This window comes from Nicotiana tomentosiformis, chromosome 2, assembly GCF_000390325.3.
Source record: "Nicotiana tomentosiformis chromosome 2, ASM39032v3, whole genome shotgun sequence".
Classification (NCBI taxonomy): domain Eukaryota; kingdom Viridiplantae; phylum Streptophyta; class Magnoliopsida; order Solanales; family Solanaceae; genus Nicotiana; species Nicotiana tomentosiformis.
In genome coordinates this window covers 72,159,026-72,178,035 of record NC_090813.1, presented here as the reverse complement: position 1 = coordinate 72,178,035, position 19,010 = coordinate 72,159,026, and the positions used below count along the sequence as shown (strand labels likewise).

Here is a 19,010-nt window from a genome sequence, read left to right as displayed (position 1 = left end):
ATTGCCTCACATATCAGCTGCGATTACTTATGACTAGGGAGAGAGTATCTGGTGTTACTTTCGATGAGGTAGTGGACATTGCTCGGTAGATAGAGATGGTTCGTAGCCAGGAATGTGGAGAGAGAGGCTAAGAGGCCTCATGGTCTGGGTGATTACAGCGGTGTTCCTTCAGGGGGTCGGTTTCACCGAGGTAGGGGTCGTTCTTACAGACACGCTCAGACGGGTCGTCCAGCTCATCGTGGTGCATCAGCTAGCCATGGTTCTTACAGTGCTCACTCAGGCTAGTCTTCATTCAGTGCACTATGAGCGCAGAGTTCTCATCATGCCTCGTCCGCATAAGCTTATGCAGGTCATTCCTCGGGTTATCAGGAGCAGCAGTTCCGTCAGAGGAGGGGTTGTTTCGAGTGTGGAGAATTTGGATATTTCAAGAGAGAGTGTCCTAGGCTGTTGAGTGGGGTTTCATAGCAGAGTTCTCAACCGATGAACCAGCACCAGCAGTTGTACCACCCGTCCTGCCATCTCGGGGTGGGGGTCAGGTAGCTAGGGTTCGCCCAAGAGGGGGAGGCCGATCAGGTGGCGGGCAGGCTAGATTCTATGCTTTTCCTGCTAGGCCAGATGCTGTTGCCTCAGACGTAGTGATCACATGTGATGTTTCAGTGTGCCACAGGGAGGCTTCTATATTATTTGACCCTGGTTCCACTTATTCATATGTATCATCATATTTTGCTCATTATTTGGATATACCCTGTGAGTCCTTAGTTTCACCTGTTTGTGTATCTACACCGGTGGGCGATATTATTACTGTGGATTGTGTGTATCGGTCGTGTATGGTAACTATTGGGGAACTGGAGACTAGAGTTAATCTCTTATTACTCGGTATGGTTGATTTCGATGTAATTCTGGGTATGGATTGGTTGTCTCCATGTCATGCTATTCTGTACTGTCACGCAAAAATCGTGACGTTGACGATGCCGGGGTTGCCAAAGGTTGAATGGAAGGGTTCTCTAGATCTTGTTCCTAGCAGAGTAATTTCTTATTTGAAGGCCCAACGTATGGTTGGAAAGGGATGCTTGTCATATTTGGCCTTTGTGAGAGATGTTGATGCATATGCTCCTATTATTGATTCAGTACCGGTCGTGCGAGACTTTCCGGATGTATTTCCTGCAAACCTGCCAAGTATGCCACCCGACAGGGATATTGATTTAGGTATTGACTTGGTGCAAGGCACTCAGCCCATTTCTATTCTCCGTATCGTATGGCGCCAGCTGAGTTAAAAGAAAGATGGTACTATGCAGATGTGCATTGATTATAGGCAGTTGAACAAAGTTACAATCAAGAATAAATATCCATTGTCGCGTATTGATGATTTACTTAACCAGTTTCAAGGAGTGAGGGTGTTCTCCAAAATTGATTTGAGGTCTGGGTATCACCAATTAAAAATTCGGGATTCGGATATTCTAAAGACGGCATTCAGGACTCGTTATGGCCACTATGAATTTCTTGTAATGTCTTTTGGGCTAACTAATGTCCCAACAACATTTATGAATTTGATGAATAGTGTATTTCAGCCATATCTTGATTTATTTATCGTGGTATTCATTCATGATATTCTGGTGTACTCACGTAGCCAGGAGGATCATGCACAACACTTGGGTATTGTATTACAGGGGCTGAGAGAGGAGAAACATTATGCCAAATTCTCTAAGTGTGAGTTCTGGCTTAGTTCGGCGGCATTCTTGGGACATATAGTGTCCAGTGAAGATATTAAGGTGGATCCGAAGAAAATAGAGGCAGTTCAGAATTGGCCCAGACAATCGTCACTTACTAAGATTCGGAGTTTTCTCGGCTTGGCCGATTATTATCATCGTTTTGTGGAGGGTTTCTCATCTATTGCATCACCTATAACTAAATTGACCCAGAAAGGTGCTCCGTTCAGGTGGTCGGATGAATGTGAAGAGAGCTTTCAGAAGCTTAAGATAGCTTTGACTACAGCTCCAGTATTGGTGTTACCTACAGGTTCAGAGTCTTATACTGTGTATTGTGACGCATCGCGGATTGGTCTCGGCGCAGTACTTATGCAAGACGGTAGGGTGATTGCCTATGCGTCGAGACAGTTAAAGGTACACGAGAAGAATTATCCAGTCCACGATCTTGAGTTAGCAGCTATTGTTCATGCCTTGAAAATTTGGCGGTATTATTTGTACGGTGTCCAGTGTGAGGTATATACCGATCATCGGAGTCTACAATATTTGTTTAAACAGAAGGATCTTAACTTGTCGCAGCGAAGGTGGTTGGAGTTGCTTAAGGACTATGATATCACCATTCTCTATCATCCCGGAAAGGCCAATGTGGTGGCCGATGCCTTGAGTCATAAGGCAGAGAGTTTGGGTAGCTTAACATACTTACCGGTAGAAGAGAGGCCTTTAGCCTTGGAGGTTTAGTCCTTGGCTAATCAGTTTGTTAGATTGGATGTTTCCGAGCCGAATCGAATTTTGGCCTGTGTGGTTTCTCGATCTTCATTATATGATCGCATCAAAGAGCGCAGTATGATGATCCACATCTGCTTGTCCTTAAGGATACGGTTCAACATGGTGATGCTAAGGAAGTCATTATTGGAGATGATGGTGTATTACGAATGCAGGGCAGGCTATGTGTACCTAATTTAGATGGTTGCGTAAGCTGATTCTCCAGGAAGCTCACAGTTCACGGTAATCTATTCATCCAGGCGCCGCTAAGATGTATAATGATTTGAGATAGCACTATTGGTGGAGGCGGATGAAGAAAGATATAATTGGGTTTGTATCTCGGTGTTTAAATTGTCAACAGGCAAAGTACGAGCACCAGAGACCGGGCGGATTGCTACAGAGACTTGAAATTCCGGAGTGAAAGTGGGAGCATATTACCATGGACTTCGTAGTTGGACTCCCACGGACTTTGATAAAGTTTGATGTTGCTTGAGTGATATTAGATCGGTTGACCAAGTCCGCACATTTTATTCCAGCCGGTACTAATTATTCTTCGGAGCGGTTGGCTGGGATTTATATTCGCTAGATTGTTCGCCTACACGGTGTTCCGATGTCCATTATTTCAGATCGGGGTACGTAGTTTACCTCACAGTTTTGGAGGGCAGTGCAGCAAGAATTGGGCACACAGGTTCAGTTGAGTACAGCATTTCACCCTCAGACGGACGGACAGTCCGAGCGCACTATTCATATATTGGAGGATATGCTACGCGCTTGTGTCATTGACTTTGGGGGTTCATGGGATCAATTTCTGCCACTCGCAGAGTTTGCTTACAATAATAACTACCAGTCAAGCATTCAGATGGCTCCATATGAAGCTTTATATGGGAGACGGTGTTGGTCTCCGGTGGGTTGGTTTGAGCCGGGTGAGGTTAGGCTATTGGGTACTAACTTGGTTCAGGATGCTTTAGAGAAGGTCAAAGTGATTCAAGAACGGCTTTGCACGGCACAGTTTAGACAAAAGAGTTATGCCGATAGGAAGGTTCGTGATGTTGTTCACATGGCTGGGGAGAAGGTTCTGCTCAAGATTTCACCCATGAAAGGTGTGTTGAGGTTCTGGAAAAAGGGTAAGTTGAGCCCTCGGTATATTGGGCCTTTTGAGATACTTAAGAAAATTTGGGAAGTGGCTTATGAACTTGCTTTGCCACCTAGTCTATCAGGTGTTCATCCAGTGTTCCATGTATCCATGCTCCGAAAGTATGTCAGGGATCCATCTCACATTCTGGATTTCAGTACAGTACATTTGGACGGTAATTTGACTTATGATGTGGACCCGGTGGCTATTTTAGACCGGCAGGTTCGAAAGCTGAGGTCAAAGAACATAGCATCAGTGAAGGTGCAGTGGAGAGGCCAACCGGTCGAAGAAGCTACTTGGGAGATTGAGCAGGAGATGCAAAACAAATATCCACACTTATTTGAGACTCCAGGTATTATTCTAAACTCGTTCGAGGATGAACGTTTGTTTAAGAGGGGGAGAATGTAACGACTCGGCCGGTCGTTTTGAATATTATAACCCCATTCCCCCATTTACTGCTCAAATTATGTCTTGCAATTGATTTATGACTTATCGGGTTAGTTGGTTCAGGTCCGGAAGGAATTCGGAATGAAATAAGACACTTAGTCTTATAATTGAAAATTTAAGTTAGAAAAATGGACCGGATATGGACCTATGTGTAAACGACCTCGGATTTGAATTTTGATGATTCAAATAGCTCCGTATGGTGAATTTGGGCTTCGGAGCGTGTTTGGAATATTATTTGGAGGTCCATAGTGGAATTAGGCTTGAAATGTCGAAAGTTGAATTTTTGGGAAGTTTGACCGGGGGGTTGACTTTTTGATATCGGGGTCGAAATCCAATTCTAAAAAATAGAATACCTCCGTTATGTCAGTTATGACTTGTGTGCAAAATTTGAGGTCAATCGGACGTGATTTGATAGGTTCCGAAGTTGTTTGTAGAAATTAGAAATTTCAAAGTTCATTAGGCTTGAATCTATGTGTGATTCGTGTTTTAGTGTTGTTGGATGTGATTTGAAGGCTCAAGTAAGTTTGTATGATGTTTTAGGACTTGTTGGTACATTTGGTTGAGGTCCCGGGGGCCTCGGGTGAGTTTCGGATGGTTAACGGATCAAATTCGGGCTTAGAAGAAATAGCTGAAGTTTCTGCCCTCTCCTGCAATCGCACCTACGGAAATTCCATCGCAGGTGTGAGCTCGCAGAAGCGAGTCTGGCAAACGCAGATGCGCAAATGGACTGTGGGGCAGTGGTCGCAGGTGCGAGGGAAATTTCGCACCTGCGTGAGTGCAGATGCGGAGGGACACGTGCAGAAGCGGCTTGCACAGGAGCGCAAATAGGCGGGCAGATGCGGGCAAAGGCGCAGATGAGAGACTTTTTCCGCACATGCGGTTGGCGCAGAAGCGACCAAGTTGCCGCAGGTGCGAAAACCTCTGGGCAGTACAAAAACAGAGGGGTTCTGAGCTTTTGCTATTTTTGGGCATTTCAAGCTCGGGTTGTGCGATTTTGAGCAAGGTTTTCACGAGAAAACTTGAGGTAAGTCCCTTGTGATCATTTCTACTTCATAATATTGAATTATCATCGAATAATCTGACTAGATTACATGTTTTTGAAGTGTAAATCGGGGGTTTTGAACTTAGGGATTTGAAATAAGATTTGATGATTTGGAGGTCGAGTTGATGTCAGATTTTGGTAAAATTAGTATGGTTAGACTCGTGGTGGAATGAGCTTTCGGATTTTGTAAGTTTTGTCGGGTTCCGAGATGGCGATTTTTGAGCTAATTTTCGGATTTTTATGGAAAATTATTATTTACTTATGGAATTAATTTCAATAAATTTTATTGACTGAAATGAATTATTTATGACCAAATTCGAGGCGTTTGGAGACTAATTCACGAGGAAAGGACATTGCAGAATAAGAATTTCACGGTTTGAAGTAAGTAACAGTTTTAAATCTGATCCTGAGGGTATTAAACCCCGGATTTTGGTATCATGTGATTATTTTAAAGGTGACGCACGTGCTAGGTGACGGGCGTGTGGGCGTGCGCCGAGGGGATTGTGACTTGGTCCGTCCAGGGAAACCGTAAAGTTGAATAATTTATTGTTAGCTATATGCTCTCTATGTGTTGATAAAATTTGACTGTAAGTCATGTTAGAAATCATGCTTAGGCTATGTAATAGTACTGTTGGGACCAACAACGGTCGTGTACTTGTTGAATTGCCTGTGAAATGCTATATTTGCTTACTCTCAGTTTTTACTTGTACATTTTATCTCAGTCTCTGTTATTATTATTGATACATCATATCATTATTGTTTGGGCTGATTTCATGATTATTTAGAGCCCGAGAGACTGGAGAGATTTATGACTGAGTGAGGCCGAGGGCCTGATTGTGAGATATTGATACTATGGCACGTGAGTTGTCCGTGCAGCATGTGAGTTGGCCGTGTGGATCCTTATATTATACTATAGCACGTGAGTTGGCCGTACAGATCCAGATATTTATATTATGGCATGTGAGTTGTTCGCGCAGCACGTGAGTCGTCCGTGCAGATTATAGTGCTTGGGCTGTAGAAGCCCCTCCGGAGTCTGTACACCCCCAGTGAGCGCGATTACCCATTGAGAGAGTGATGAGGGCTGGGAGCCCAGGGAGTGATGAGGGCTGGGAGCCCAGTGAGTGATTGTTGACCTAAGAGGTTGTACCTGATTTCCATTTGTTGTTGTACTTAGTTGCTATCTGTCATTGTTGGGAAATCTCCGAAAGATTGTTGATATACGGATTACATGAACAGGAACTATATAAAAATTGATTTGACATTAATCTGCCAGATTTGATAGCATGTCTATTCTTGGCTGGATTTACTCGAAATGAACCATAACTGTGTAGCTCGTTACTATCTTCAATTCCTTATTTATTATTGTTACTTGCTGAGTTGGTTGTACTCATACTACACCCTGCACTTCGTGTGCATATCCAGGTGTTCCCGGACATAGCGGGTGTTGATCCTTTCGCACGATTGATTTTCAGGAGATTTTGAGGTAGTTGTCATATTCTGCAGACCTTGTCTCTCCCTCTCTATCTCTTTGTTTACCGTATTTGGTCTTAGACTATTATAAACTATATTTTCCAGACTTGTATTCATATTAGATGCTCATGTACTCAGTGACACCAGATTTTGGGGAGTGTTTGTATTGTATTTAAATATTATATTTTCAATCTTGAGAGAAATTATGGTTTATTAAGATTTTCGGCTTGCCTAGTATTGAGATATGCGCCATCACGACGGGTGAGATTTTGGGTCGTGACAGCTGTTTATGATTTCATCATTTTTGCTCACTTTTGCATTGAGCCTTTGTTTGAAAAAAACTGTTGGAAAGTATCTTTAAATGATTTTTACTGGAACCGGGTTTAAACGACATGATTTGATTCAAACACTAATTTTTAAAGCATGTTGTACTTTACTGAATTTTTGTGATATGAACTTGATATACTTTATTACTCGTCACTACTGCTCAGTCTTTATTTATTGTTGTTACTGACTGAGTTGGCGTACTCATGTTACTCCCTGCACCTTGTGTGCAGATCCAGGTGTAGCTGGGCACGGTAACGGTTGTTGATTATTCTGGTTGCAGATTTTCTCGGGGATAGCAAGGTAGCTGCTTGGCGATCGCATCCCCTGATCTTCTCCCTCTTATCTTCCTTTAGTTGTATTTAGCAATTTTTCAAGACTATGTTAGTCTTGATATTGTCAGACAAATGGTAGTAGATGCTCATGACTAGTGACACCTCGATGTCGGTCTTTTCTTTTCTGCACTTTTGTTTTGATTTAAACTCCTTTATGAAAATTTTTATGTTAAATAGCACTGAAATTATCTTTGAAATGAAAATATCGGTTTGTTTTGGAAATGAGTCGGCTTGCCTAGTTCCACGATAGGCGTCATCACAACAGGGGTTAGTTTGGGTCGTGACATTACCTTTCTCTAAAACCCTCAGAAAATATCCCAAAATAAGCCCCAAAGCCTATTTATCAAAATGGGGTCGGGTTATGAAAATAAAAAAATTAACCCTCTGAAAGCAGGTTTGCGGTCACATAATGGACCGCAGAATAGGTATGCAGGCCGCACAATTGATCGCAAAACCAGTGCCCAGAACTAGGCTATTCTGGTCCATTCTGCAACCAGTTTTGTGGTCGTAGAAGTAGTTTCGCGATCGCATAACGATTTTGCGATCGCAGAATTGGTCGGCAGAATCGCATTTTTCCAGCCTTTGGTAATTTGGTCATAACTTCTTGTAGGTATGTCCAAATGACAAACGGTTTGAAGTGTTAGAAACTAGACTAAAAGATTTTCATTTGATAGGTAATACACTATATAACACTTCATATCATGAGAGTTATGCTCATTTGAAGTGAGAGTTATGCTCATTTGAAGTTAGGTCTTATGCGAACTCACTTGAAACTTTAGTCTATTATGAAATTTTCTACTTCTACATTCGATGCCGAATCCTATCGTATCACATCCGATTAACCTCAAATTGCACACAAGTCATAAATGATATAATAGACCTATTCTAATTTTCAGAATCGGATTCCGACCTCGTTATCAAAAATTCAACCTTCGATCGAACTTTCCGAAAATCGTCTATTTTTTCAACTTTCGCCAAAATGAGTCGAATTGTCCTACGGATTTTCAAATCCAAATCCGGACATACGCCTAAGTCCGAAATCACCATACGAAGCTATTGACATTATCAAAATTCTATTCCGGGGTCGTTTGCTCAAAAGTAACTCTCCGATAAACTCTTTCCATTTAAGCTTCTAAATAAGAATTGTTCTTTCAATTTATTTTCGAATCTTCCGAAAATCAAACTCGACCACACCCGTGGGTCATAATACATATTACGAAGCTGCTCGAGATCTTAAGTCACTTAACGGGGCGTTAATTCTTAAAACGACAAGTCGGGTCGTTACAGGCATGGTTGATACGGGGACTTAGGTGAGCTACATTTTATGAGACGATTCGCAGCCAGCAGAGTCTCATTCAGAGTATTTGTGTTTTTCTTTTCTGTCCAAATTTGTATTTCGGACAGTTATTGTATTCTATTTTATCCCCTAGTAAATGCTCATGCACTTGTGACACCGGGTTTTGAGATTGATTATGGGCGTTCAGTATTGAAATTGATAAAAATATTATTATTTATTCTGAAAAATCTCATCCTTTACTATTCAATTTGAAGGAAAATATGATTTAAAAAAAAACATTAAAGATGATGACCTAATTAAGTTTTTATTGTTGGCTTACCTGACAGTGGAGTCCGGTTCCATCACTATCTTTACGGATTTTGGGTCGAGATAGTACCCTTTAAAAGGCTACTTTTCATGCTTCAATTCACCTTTGGTTTTGCTGCAATTATGATCTTTCAAAGCATACTTAGGTCCACTACACATTACTGGAATTATTATGGATTAACTTTTTACTACCAATATTTATACATCACTATAATATTTGATCATATCTTTAAATATATTCTCAACAATGAAAAGTCCCTCTCTTATTGTTTCCCTTAGTATAAGAATCTAAGTAAAATTAGGCTAATATCATATTGTTCTTTTGATTTTGTAAGTTTTAATTTGTCTCGGTTTTTTTGCAACTAATTTATGCTTTTTCAGGACTGACTTTAAACTTTCAATTTATTTCTTTATTTATAAACATAATTTTTGGGATAGCTGCATGGAGTGACGGTGTGTGGTTGCTAAAAGTACACACCAATCCAAGAGTCTAAAAAGCATATCACTGCCCCTTAAGATTTTAAAAATCTTTAGTTGTACTTCAATAAAGTTAGAAGCAATGATCCAGAAAAGCAAATTTTAGTTATGGCAAGACAACAAATTAGGAAGAAACTATTAAAAGCTAACTTAAAAATATGTTTCGTTATTTACAGTTATATGCGCCAAAGAATTAGATTGTTGCTAAGAGTTATTCAGAGAAAAACATATTGCCTTCAAATATAGAAATATAACATAATTAAGTTTGTAGTTGCTTATTTTTCTTTTTAACAATGACTTTCTGATTTATCTGTAGTTGTTCTTTAATAAAGGTAGTTTCTCAATAATTATGATTATACTTAATATTTTTTACCTACTATTGACTCATCCAGGTTTGCTAAGAAATTCGATCCTTTCGATGTCATGTTTAGTTGTTGGATTTTAAATCAAATTATATTTCAAAAATATGTTGTTTTCATTCAGTACTTTGGATTAAGATTGGCCAGAATATTCATGTGATTAGAAAGCTGAGACTTTGTCTCCTCTAATCCTGTATGTTTCCGAACGAATAAATAACTTATCTCAAATTGTAGCCGACATAATCTCACTCTTATTAGGAATTTGAGATATATTAGTTCTTGCATAAATTGCATAAGATGGATGAATCTTATATGTATTAGCTTTTGATAAATGAAGTTATTTAACCAATAAGGTTTCACGACCCAATTTCCCTTCCGTTTGGATATCGTGATAGCACCAAGGCTTAAGCACTAGGTAAGCCTAACAATAATTAAAACAACAATATTATTTAAATAGAATTTCTTACAATTTCCAAAACCGGTAGTACAAGTCATAAGCTCTACAGAGTGTTTGCTAGAAAACTTCTAAATACAATTGTCCAGAAATAAGAATAAACAGTGCAAAACAAAAACTTGAAGGTGACTCTGAAACCTGCGAATGCAGCGGCAAGTTTACCTTGAGTCTCCGCAGCGACAGTCCACACAGCTAGTTAATGAACAAATATCTGGGTCTACACAAAAATAAAATTGTGCAGAAGATTAGCATGAGCACACCACATCGGTGCCCAGTAAGTATCAAGACTAACCTCAGTGAAGTAGTGACGAGCACTAGTTAAGACACCCACTGGTCTAATAAACTGAACAAGCATAAGTATAGGGATGACAGAACATGACATCTATCTAAGGACCCCGCGATATGGCTAACGACATAGCAACTCCAATAAGGAAGGAAAAACAACAAGTAACAGCGGAACACCAGAATAAGACACAGAAGAATGAACGAAAACACAACCCAAATCCAAAAATCACAATACAGTAAAGGCAAGTAGTAACTCAGCAGCTATAATAATTTTCACATCAAGTCTCAGCCAACAATCCCAATAAATTAGTCAAATCCTTCAAGTGTAAACTTTCACCCGTAATTTTTTTTTTAAATTGAGGTCTTTAGAATATAATCCTTTCCAATAAGAAATTATTTTTGAAATATACTTCCTTCAAATAAATATCTTTCAAACATAGTTCTTTCAAGATAAAACCTTTCAAATATAAACTTTTCAAATAATTAGCCTTCAAACATAGTTCTTTCAAGATAAATACTTTTCAAGTATAACCCTTTCAAATAAATATCTTCAAACATAGTTCCTTCAAGATAAATACTTTTCAAATATAAACTTTTCAAGTAATATCCTTCGAGTATAAGTCACCCTGTGACACCTAAGCATGGAAGATTAGCAGCTCCGAACACGGATATAACCACAGAAGAAATCTACTGGGATACCGTCCCGTAGTCCCGAATTAATTACGCAGTACGGGGAAGGGGGAGGGGGATCTCACGGAATACGTCCGTAGTCCCAAAATAAATATGCAGTGCTGGGGGATCTCCCGGAATACGTCCGTAGTCCCAAAGTAAATATGTAAGACAGGGGGATCTCCCGAAATACGTTCGTAGTCCCAATTTAAATATGCAGTGCTGGGGGATCTCCCGGAATACGTCCGTAGTCCCAAAATAAATATGCAGTGTTGGGGGATCTCCTGGAATATGTCCGTAGTCCCAATTTAAATATGCAGCGCAAACAACAGAGGTAACAACTATAACACGACAGAAATCTTGTAGATCACCACAACGAGTACAAAAGCAACAATGACAGAAATGCAAAGTACGGCGAGCAAATTAACTCAAGAATTTAAATCACAAGAACGGTAGAACTCATTCACAAGGAATAACCACAATAAAGAATGCTATGCACAAGGAGAACAACTTAACAAGGGAAAATGAAACAAAAATGTAGTAACGATTCCACAATATTCAAGTCAACAATAAGAAGTCAACACGAGTCAAATAGTTCCAAATAATGGCAAGTCAACTAAGATATAGGTTATCTAAACTCTTTTTGAGGTTGAGTAATTACGAGGAATATTCAACAATTCAAGTAAGGATAAGCAGCGGAAGGTAATCATAATTCCAATTAAGACTAAACAATTATAGGATGAGAAAATAATAATTTCAATTAAAGATAAGGAGTTATGAAAAATATAGCACGACGATAGAAGAGGAAAAATCTTTGGTTAAGGCGAATAAGAGTCAAATAGACATTAAGAGTGAATCCTAAAATAATTATCTCTAATCAAAGCATGTAGAGGTGAAACTAACAAATATGAAATCAAACGTATCAAAAACAACATCATACACGGTGAATATAAGGACATAAGAACCATAAAAGGCCAACTTTCCACAAATAAGCCCGAGCACGCACTCGTCACCTCGCGTACACAGACTACAATCAACATAGATGACTCGAATCCTAAGGGGTAGTTCCCCCACACAAGGTTAGGCAAGGTACTTACCTCGAGTCAAGCTCAAACAATCGGTCACAATGCCTTTTCTACGAATATCCAACTCCGAATAGCCCAAATCTAGCCAAACACAATTGCATAACATGAATACAACAATAATAGGCTCATCTAATCAATGAAATCAATATTTTAACAAAAATTCTGAAATTTGCCCTAAAAAGTCGACCCGGGCCCACATCTCAGAATCGGGTAACAATCACAAAATACGAACACCCATTCACGCACGAGTCCAACCATATAAGAATTACTCAAATGCGACCACAAATCCCCCTTCAAAACTCAAAATCTTTATAGAAGAGGTTCTTCCATTTTTTTTTTCCCATTTCAACCCCAAAAATCTGAAATTAAATGGAGAAACAACTATAGATTAATGCAATAAAACCAAATTCGAGTAAGAAATCGTTAACCATAAGATTTCACTGAAAATTCCTCAAAGAATCGCCTTCTCCCGAGCTAAAAATCAAAAATGGAGTGAAAAATGAACTAACCCTCGATTCCAACCCCTTTCTACCCAGTGATCCTCGCAAATGCGATCATTTTTCGCACCTGCGGTCTAACCAGTCGCACCTGCAGAAGTCACTAACTCCCACAGCCTCCGCACCTGCGAGCCTTCTGCGCATCCGCGGGCATTGCAGATGCGGAACTTTCTCGCACCTGCGACCCCATGCCAACTCTCAATTCTCGCATCTACGCTTCCATCTCCGCATGTGCACCTGCGAAGACTGCCAAGTTCAGTTTTTCTCGCACTTGCGCCTCCATCTTCACACCTGCGACCATCGCACCTGCGCCCAAGGTCCGCAGGTGCGATTACACCAGAACTCAGACCTCCCCAAAACCATGGAAATCATCTGCAACTCGTCCGAAAAACACCCGAGGCCCTCGGGACCCCCGTCCAAATATACCAACAAGTTCTATACCCTAACACGGACCCGATCGAGGTCTCAAATCACATCAAACAACGTTGAAATTACGAATTGCACCATGAATCGAACTTATAAATTTTCAAATCTTTCAACTTCTAAAACCCGTGCCGAAACCTATCAAATCAACCCGGAATGACGTCAAATTTTGCAGGCAAGTCTCAAATAACATAACGGAGCTGCTCCAACTCTCGAAATCGCATTCCGACCCCGATATCAAAAAGTCCACTTCCGGTCCAAATCTCCAAAAATTCGACTTTCGCCATTTCAAGCCTAAATCAGCTACAAACCTCGGATTTACAGTCCGGACACGCTTCTAAGTCCAAAATCACCCAACGGAGCTAATGCAACCGACGGAACTCCATTCCGGAGTCGTCTTCATATAGTTCCGACTATGGTCGAAATTCTAAGATTTAAGCTTCCGTTTTAGGGACTAAGTGTCCCAAATCACTCTGAAACATCTGGTAACCAAATTCAACCATGCACGCAAGTCAATACACATAATATGAAGCTGCTCAGGGCCTTATGCCACCGGACGGGACTTAAATTCTCAAAACGACCGGCCGGGTCGTTACATAAGGTATATTGTACTGTAAAACAGTATTGCAGGGAAACATGATCTTGTGTTATATAGAGGTAGAACCTTGTGTAGTTGTATATACAAGTATTTTCACTTTCTTGCTATAAAAATAATATCCTTTGATGTCTTTACCTTCAATCAAGATGCTTTAAGTTTGGTAGAAAACAAACCTTTGAATGGCTTTGAAGAAGAGCTAATAAGTAGATTATAGAAATTCTATTCAAAGCATTCATCCGACCATGGATCGCTGAATGCTAAAACTTTGTATATCACAAATGTGCTTACAAACTATTGTATTTCAAAGGTGCAGATATTACCAATGCAATATCAGAACTTATTCAAAACATCTTTATGTTGGAACTAATTGGATCATTGCTACAGTAAGTTGTGAATTATATCTATTTATCTTTTAGTAAGCATGAATATTTTTAGAGTATGATGAAACAATTCTACCATCTATTTAAGATCTGAGACTTATCGGCTTTTCGAAAACATCTGATATTTCAAACTATTTTGCTTTTGAAGCTTTTGTTAGGAATCACTAGTGAAGACCTTAAGGAATATCTGTTTTCTTCGAAACTAATTACATTATTGAAATTTCTGCACATTAACATACCAATATGTGTTCATTTTTTAATCATGTCTAACACTTAAATGTTCCAATTGGTGCTCATTTGTACTACTTAAGCATTGAGATTCCTGTATCGATTTAACATAATTATTTTACAATTTCTTTCTATTTTATACAAGAAAAAACCAACAAAGCTCACATTTGGGAAGATTTTATTGATCGTGATGGGAACAAACAACTCAAACAGCTTAAAGAATATCCAATCATCCTTGCTAGAAAAATTGGAAGACCAAAGTCGTCGTTGGTAAACCAACTCAAATGCATGCAGGATGTAATAACAAATCCAGTACATGTAATGTATATACGCAATTATATTTTACTTTTTCATATACCAGGCGATCAAATTAGAACTAAATGTTCAATTGCATGCAGGATTGACTAACAGATTCAGTACAACAATCGAAATCAATCCTCCATACCCGCAAGCAAAAGCGCTGAGAACATGGTATTACAAATTTGCTTCTCTATAAATAAATTTTTGGTCATGCAATGCTTGGACATATACAAGAACTAATTTTGATATTTTAACATACTTGAAGGGCCCAAAAAAATGAACAGATGCTTATAGCGTACACAATAAAGAGCACAAGTCCAACAGGCTCTTTTTTATTTGTTCCTTTCGAAGAAGAGATAGTACCAATTGCAGAAATCCAACAGGAAGCTCCAGTATGTATACTAAATATTCATCTATATACCGTTACGAACTTTTACCTTCATTCTCTAATAACAAAAAATTAATATGCGGCATTCTTACATTTTCTAAGGCCAAATATTCTACATACAGGCTGAAGTCGCACTACAAAATGAGAGCCAACGATTCTGTATTCTAGCTTGTTCAGACTGCAAACAACACTTCACACGAGCTATCTCACGGAGAAAATTCTAATGTACTAATTGACGTCGATCTACCCAGTTAGTTCCCACGTATTTATGCAACAACATTCTTCCACATAATTTTCCACATAACTGTTTATTTTTAATGATTAGATATTCACCATCTTTTTAACTAAGCAATCATTTTATCTTACAACTAGATGCCAATTTGAAGTGACGCTTACAGACCAGAGCGGTTCTACAACAGCAACTATTTCCGACGAGCATGTAGAAAAAATATTGCTTCTCACTTCAGAAGAGATTTATGATATATGTAATGTCAAGGTACATTATTAACTTCAAAAAACTACAAACAAGTATCTTCTGCAGGTTGAGCCTCCTCTCACACATAAATAACCAATTTTTATCTTTCCAGAACGAATTGCCGCCTCTTGTGAACGCGCAAAAGCTACTGACTGGCAAGACCTTCAACATTCAAATAAAAAAACTGTTTACAAGAAACAATGAGGCAGTGCCAGGAAAGTTAGTTATTTTGTCTTTCATGGACAAAACTAATTTGGTCGTCTCACAAATGCCAGCCACCATCAAGGATATTGCGGAAGTAAGTAAACGAAAAATTAAACATCTTGCCACAGAGAAACAAGAGCACCCACACACAACAAGCAAAGGCAATGGTTCCTACAACAAATATAAGGCGGAAATGAAAATTTCCCCTCCGAAAAACTGCTGAGAGGTATTTGAAATTTTCGTTCCTTCTAAATTTAATATAAGATTCAACTTTGTAGAAAAGACAAGCAAGTTGAACAACTATCATTTGTTAGCACTTTTGCAAGTGAAACATCGTTTGCTACTATTTTGGGATGCAAGTGAAGCCACATCTTGGTGTTGTTTCTGAATGCGATTAAGCTCACTTTTGCGACTGCTTTCTGGATGCTCCTCTACTCGAAATATGTCGCGGCGACACAAGGTTAGTGTACTTGATTACAAATCTAGATTGTTTCAAAATCTTTGATACCAACCAGCATAAAGCTACTGCAATTTTTTCCTATTAGTTTGGGAGAAAAAAAGAAAAAAACCATTTATGCTCGGAAATGATTATTTTGAAATTTAATCTTCTTTAGAGTGTTTTTCGTGCTATGAAGTGGAGTAGGTGCTCGAACTATGAATTTAAAACCAGACTAAGACTTACAACACTTATTAGATTCTAAGTAAAGAAGCTTTGGTTCGCATCAGATAGATGATTTGTTAGAGAGACGTTAATTACTAGTTCGCTCGCTATCTCTGACAAGAATACTTGCTAAAAATAGCCAATTCATATGTTGCTCTTGTGTTGTTTCTTTGCTGAGAGAACTCCTAAGAGCAAGAAGAACACAAAAGAAGTAGCACCTGGAATAAAAAAAAGAAGCTAAAAACTTTGATTATAGATATCTATTTCGTATATAATTATTTCTACTAATGTATGACTAACTGGTTTAATTATATGGAAATCTTGGTATGGTCCTGATGCTTCTTAAATTTATTTCCTTGAGAGGAAAAAGAAGAAGTTTTGTTTGACACAAAAGTTTGAGTAGTATATGCATTTTGTTCTCTGTTATTTTAATCGTACTATTAAGGTATAGACTCCAACAACCTCAATATGTTGGGATTGAAGCGTAGTTTGTTGAAAATTTGGACTCCATAAACCGCTGAACAAAAAGGAAGTTCTAGCTGAGCATATTTAGCTCTATTGACACTTAATACCACTGCGTTCCCTTTTGATTCCGGCATTTTTTCTATTTTTCTTTGTTTTCATGACCATTCAGAATTTTAGTTTACTTAGTGTATTTGTCCAAATATCTCCAATAAGAGCTTTATCCGTAATTGGTGCAATTTTTGTAAAAATGATGTTACAAGTTTCAGCTTTAGTGATTTCTAACTAAATCCCTCTTAATTCTTGTGCTTTAGTGATTTCTAACTAAATCCCTCTTAATTCTTGTGCTTATACTCTTCTTCTCTTGCTTTCCTATTGAACCATTTCTATTTTTTGGAAAGTTTACATTTGATTTATGCTTTAGTTGGCTTTTTAAAGATTCTTGCATTTAATTTTGTTTATCAATCAGCAGAGAAATAGAATGTAGCAACCCGACCGGTCATTTTGAGTTCTAGCGTGTCGTTCAACAGTTTGAGGCCATGAGCAATTTTACTTCAGGTATTATGACTTGTACACGTGGTCGGAATTAAAATTCGGAAGTTCAGAGTTGATTTGAAAAGAAAATTCTCATTTCGGAAGCTTTAAGTTGAAAGAATTGACAAAGGTTAGATTTTTGAGTAAACGATCTCGGAATCGGGATTTGAAGGTTCCAACAAGTTCGTATGATAAATTCGAACTTGGGCGTATGTCCGGATCGGGTTTTGGATGACCGGGAGCGTTTCAGCGCATATTGTGGAAGTTAGCATTTTGGAAGAATTTCATAAATTTGGATTGAAGTGCATTCGTCACGACCCCAAATTCCCTCCGTAGGATGTCGTGATGGCACCTAATCTCTAAGATTAGGTAAACCTATCAATGCGGAATAATAATAGAAATATAAAATAAATAAATCCGAAATTTCGCTTAATTACAACTCCCAAAATCCGGTAGAAATAAATCACAATCTTCTAAGAATTTATTCTCTGTCTCTATACATCAGAGTCTAAAGCAAATAAGGAAGACAACATAGTAAGATAGAAGTGGACTCCGGAGTCTACGGACGCTGGCAGATATACCTCTAAGTCTTCTCGTACAGCTAGTTTACTGGTGCCTGGTCTGATAAGATGTACTTGGATCTGCACAAAAAGATGAGTAGAAGCGTAGTATGAGTACACCACAGCGGTACGCAATAAGTATCAAGCCTAACCTCGTTAGAGTAGTGACGAGGTCAGGTCAGGCCCTACTGGAAAATAAATAATAGCATAGTAAAATATTTATCAATATAATAAGATAAAATAACAATGGAAATGAGTCAAGTAGTATGTCACCATTTAATTACATCAAATAATAGAAATTAATACCCCGTGGAAACAAAATATAATTCTTTTCAACTTTAAGAAAATCACAACAATAATCAAAGGCAACTGCGGCCATAAATCAATATCAACAAGGGCACTCCCGAGGTACCGCCTCGTAGTCCCAAATCATAAATAAATTCACAATATCTCATTTTTCTTATATCACCGCGGGAGCCTTCACAATTTATTTTAAAGAAAATATTTTTCTCGAAATAGCATTCCGCGTTTTAGCCATCCTTATCACACTGCATGACTTCTAGTAGTTTCTCCTACTAGCCACGCATATCAAGCCCCCTTATCTCACCGCATGCGTTTCAACACCCAAACCTTATACCACCGCATGCGTATTAATATCTCAATATATCACAATTTTCCCCTCAAGTGCCCAAATAATTCAACTTGCCAAAATAATTCAACAACAATATTTTTCAAAATAAAGAGCTCACGGCTCATGCCAAATAAATCAACAATAATATTTTTCTACCAATAAGAGCTCACGGATCCATCACAATGGGTATGAAAATCTTACAAAAATATTCAGGAATAAATAATTCAACAAAATAATATTTTAAAATCTTTAATATGTTGCTTAAATACCAAATTTAAATGTCAAATATTTCGTATTAATAATATTTAATTTTAAAAAAATAAACCTTCAAATAATACACAAATAAAAGAAACCATGTCACGACCCAAAATTCCACCACAGGTGTCATGATGGCATCTAATCTCTACGACTAGGTAAGCCGATTTCAATTATATTTTGAAACCATTTTTTTTTAATTAAATAAATAATCAAAACTGACAGCGGAACAAATATGAATATGCAACTTCCCAAGACTGATAGTAC

At 38.5% G+C, this 19,010-nt stretch overlaps 1 protein-coding gene and 1 long non-coding RNA gene across 4 annotated transcripts in view; both read left to right on the top strand.

Annotated features, from left to right (window-relative positions):
• Positions 1–16,128, top strand: part of LOC108947660 (uncharacterized) — a 58,402-nt gene extending 42,274 nt beyond the window's left edge. Inside the window, exons 1-4 of one of the 2 annotated variants that reach the window (XR_011413963.1) lie at positions 15,043–15,223; positions 15,334–15,457; positions 15,549–15,866; positions 15,955–16,128. Coding sequence is in view for 1 of the 2 variants with exons in the window: in XM_070195543.1 (XP_070051644.1) it covers positions 15,139–15,193 (55 nt within the window). In the remaining variant the exon portion in view is untranslated. Of the gene's footprint in view, positions 1–15,042; positions 15,224–15,333; positions 15,458–15,548; positions 15,867–15,954 lie in introns of those variants that run through there. The other variant, XM_070195543.1, reaches the window with a different exon arrangement.
• On the top strand, positions 14,444–14,955 carry LOC108947659 (uncharacterized). 2 transcript variants are annotated; one of them, XR_001972184.3, is made up of 3 exons: positions 14,444–14,591; positions 14,672–14,744; positions 14,839–14,955. It is a non-coding gene; the product is annotated as an uncharacterized lncRNA (long non-coding RNA). The 2 variants fall into 2 exon arrangements; XR_011413478.1 differs by lacking the exon at positions 14,444–14,591 and having other exon boundaries at positions 14,598–14,744.
• Positions 16,129–19,010: the final 2,882 nt, after the last annotated feature.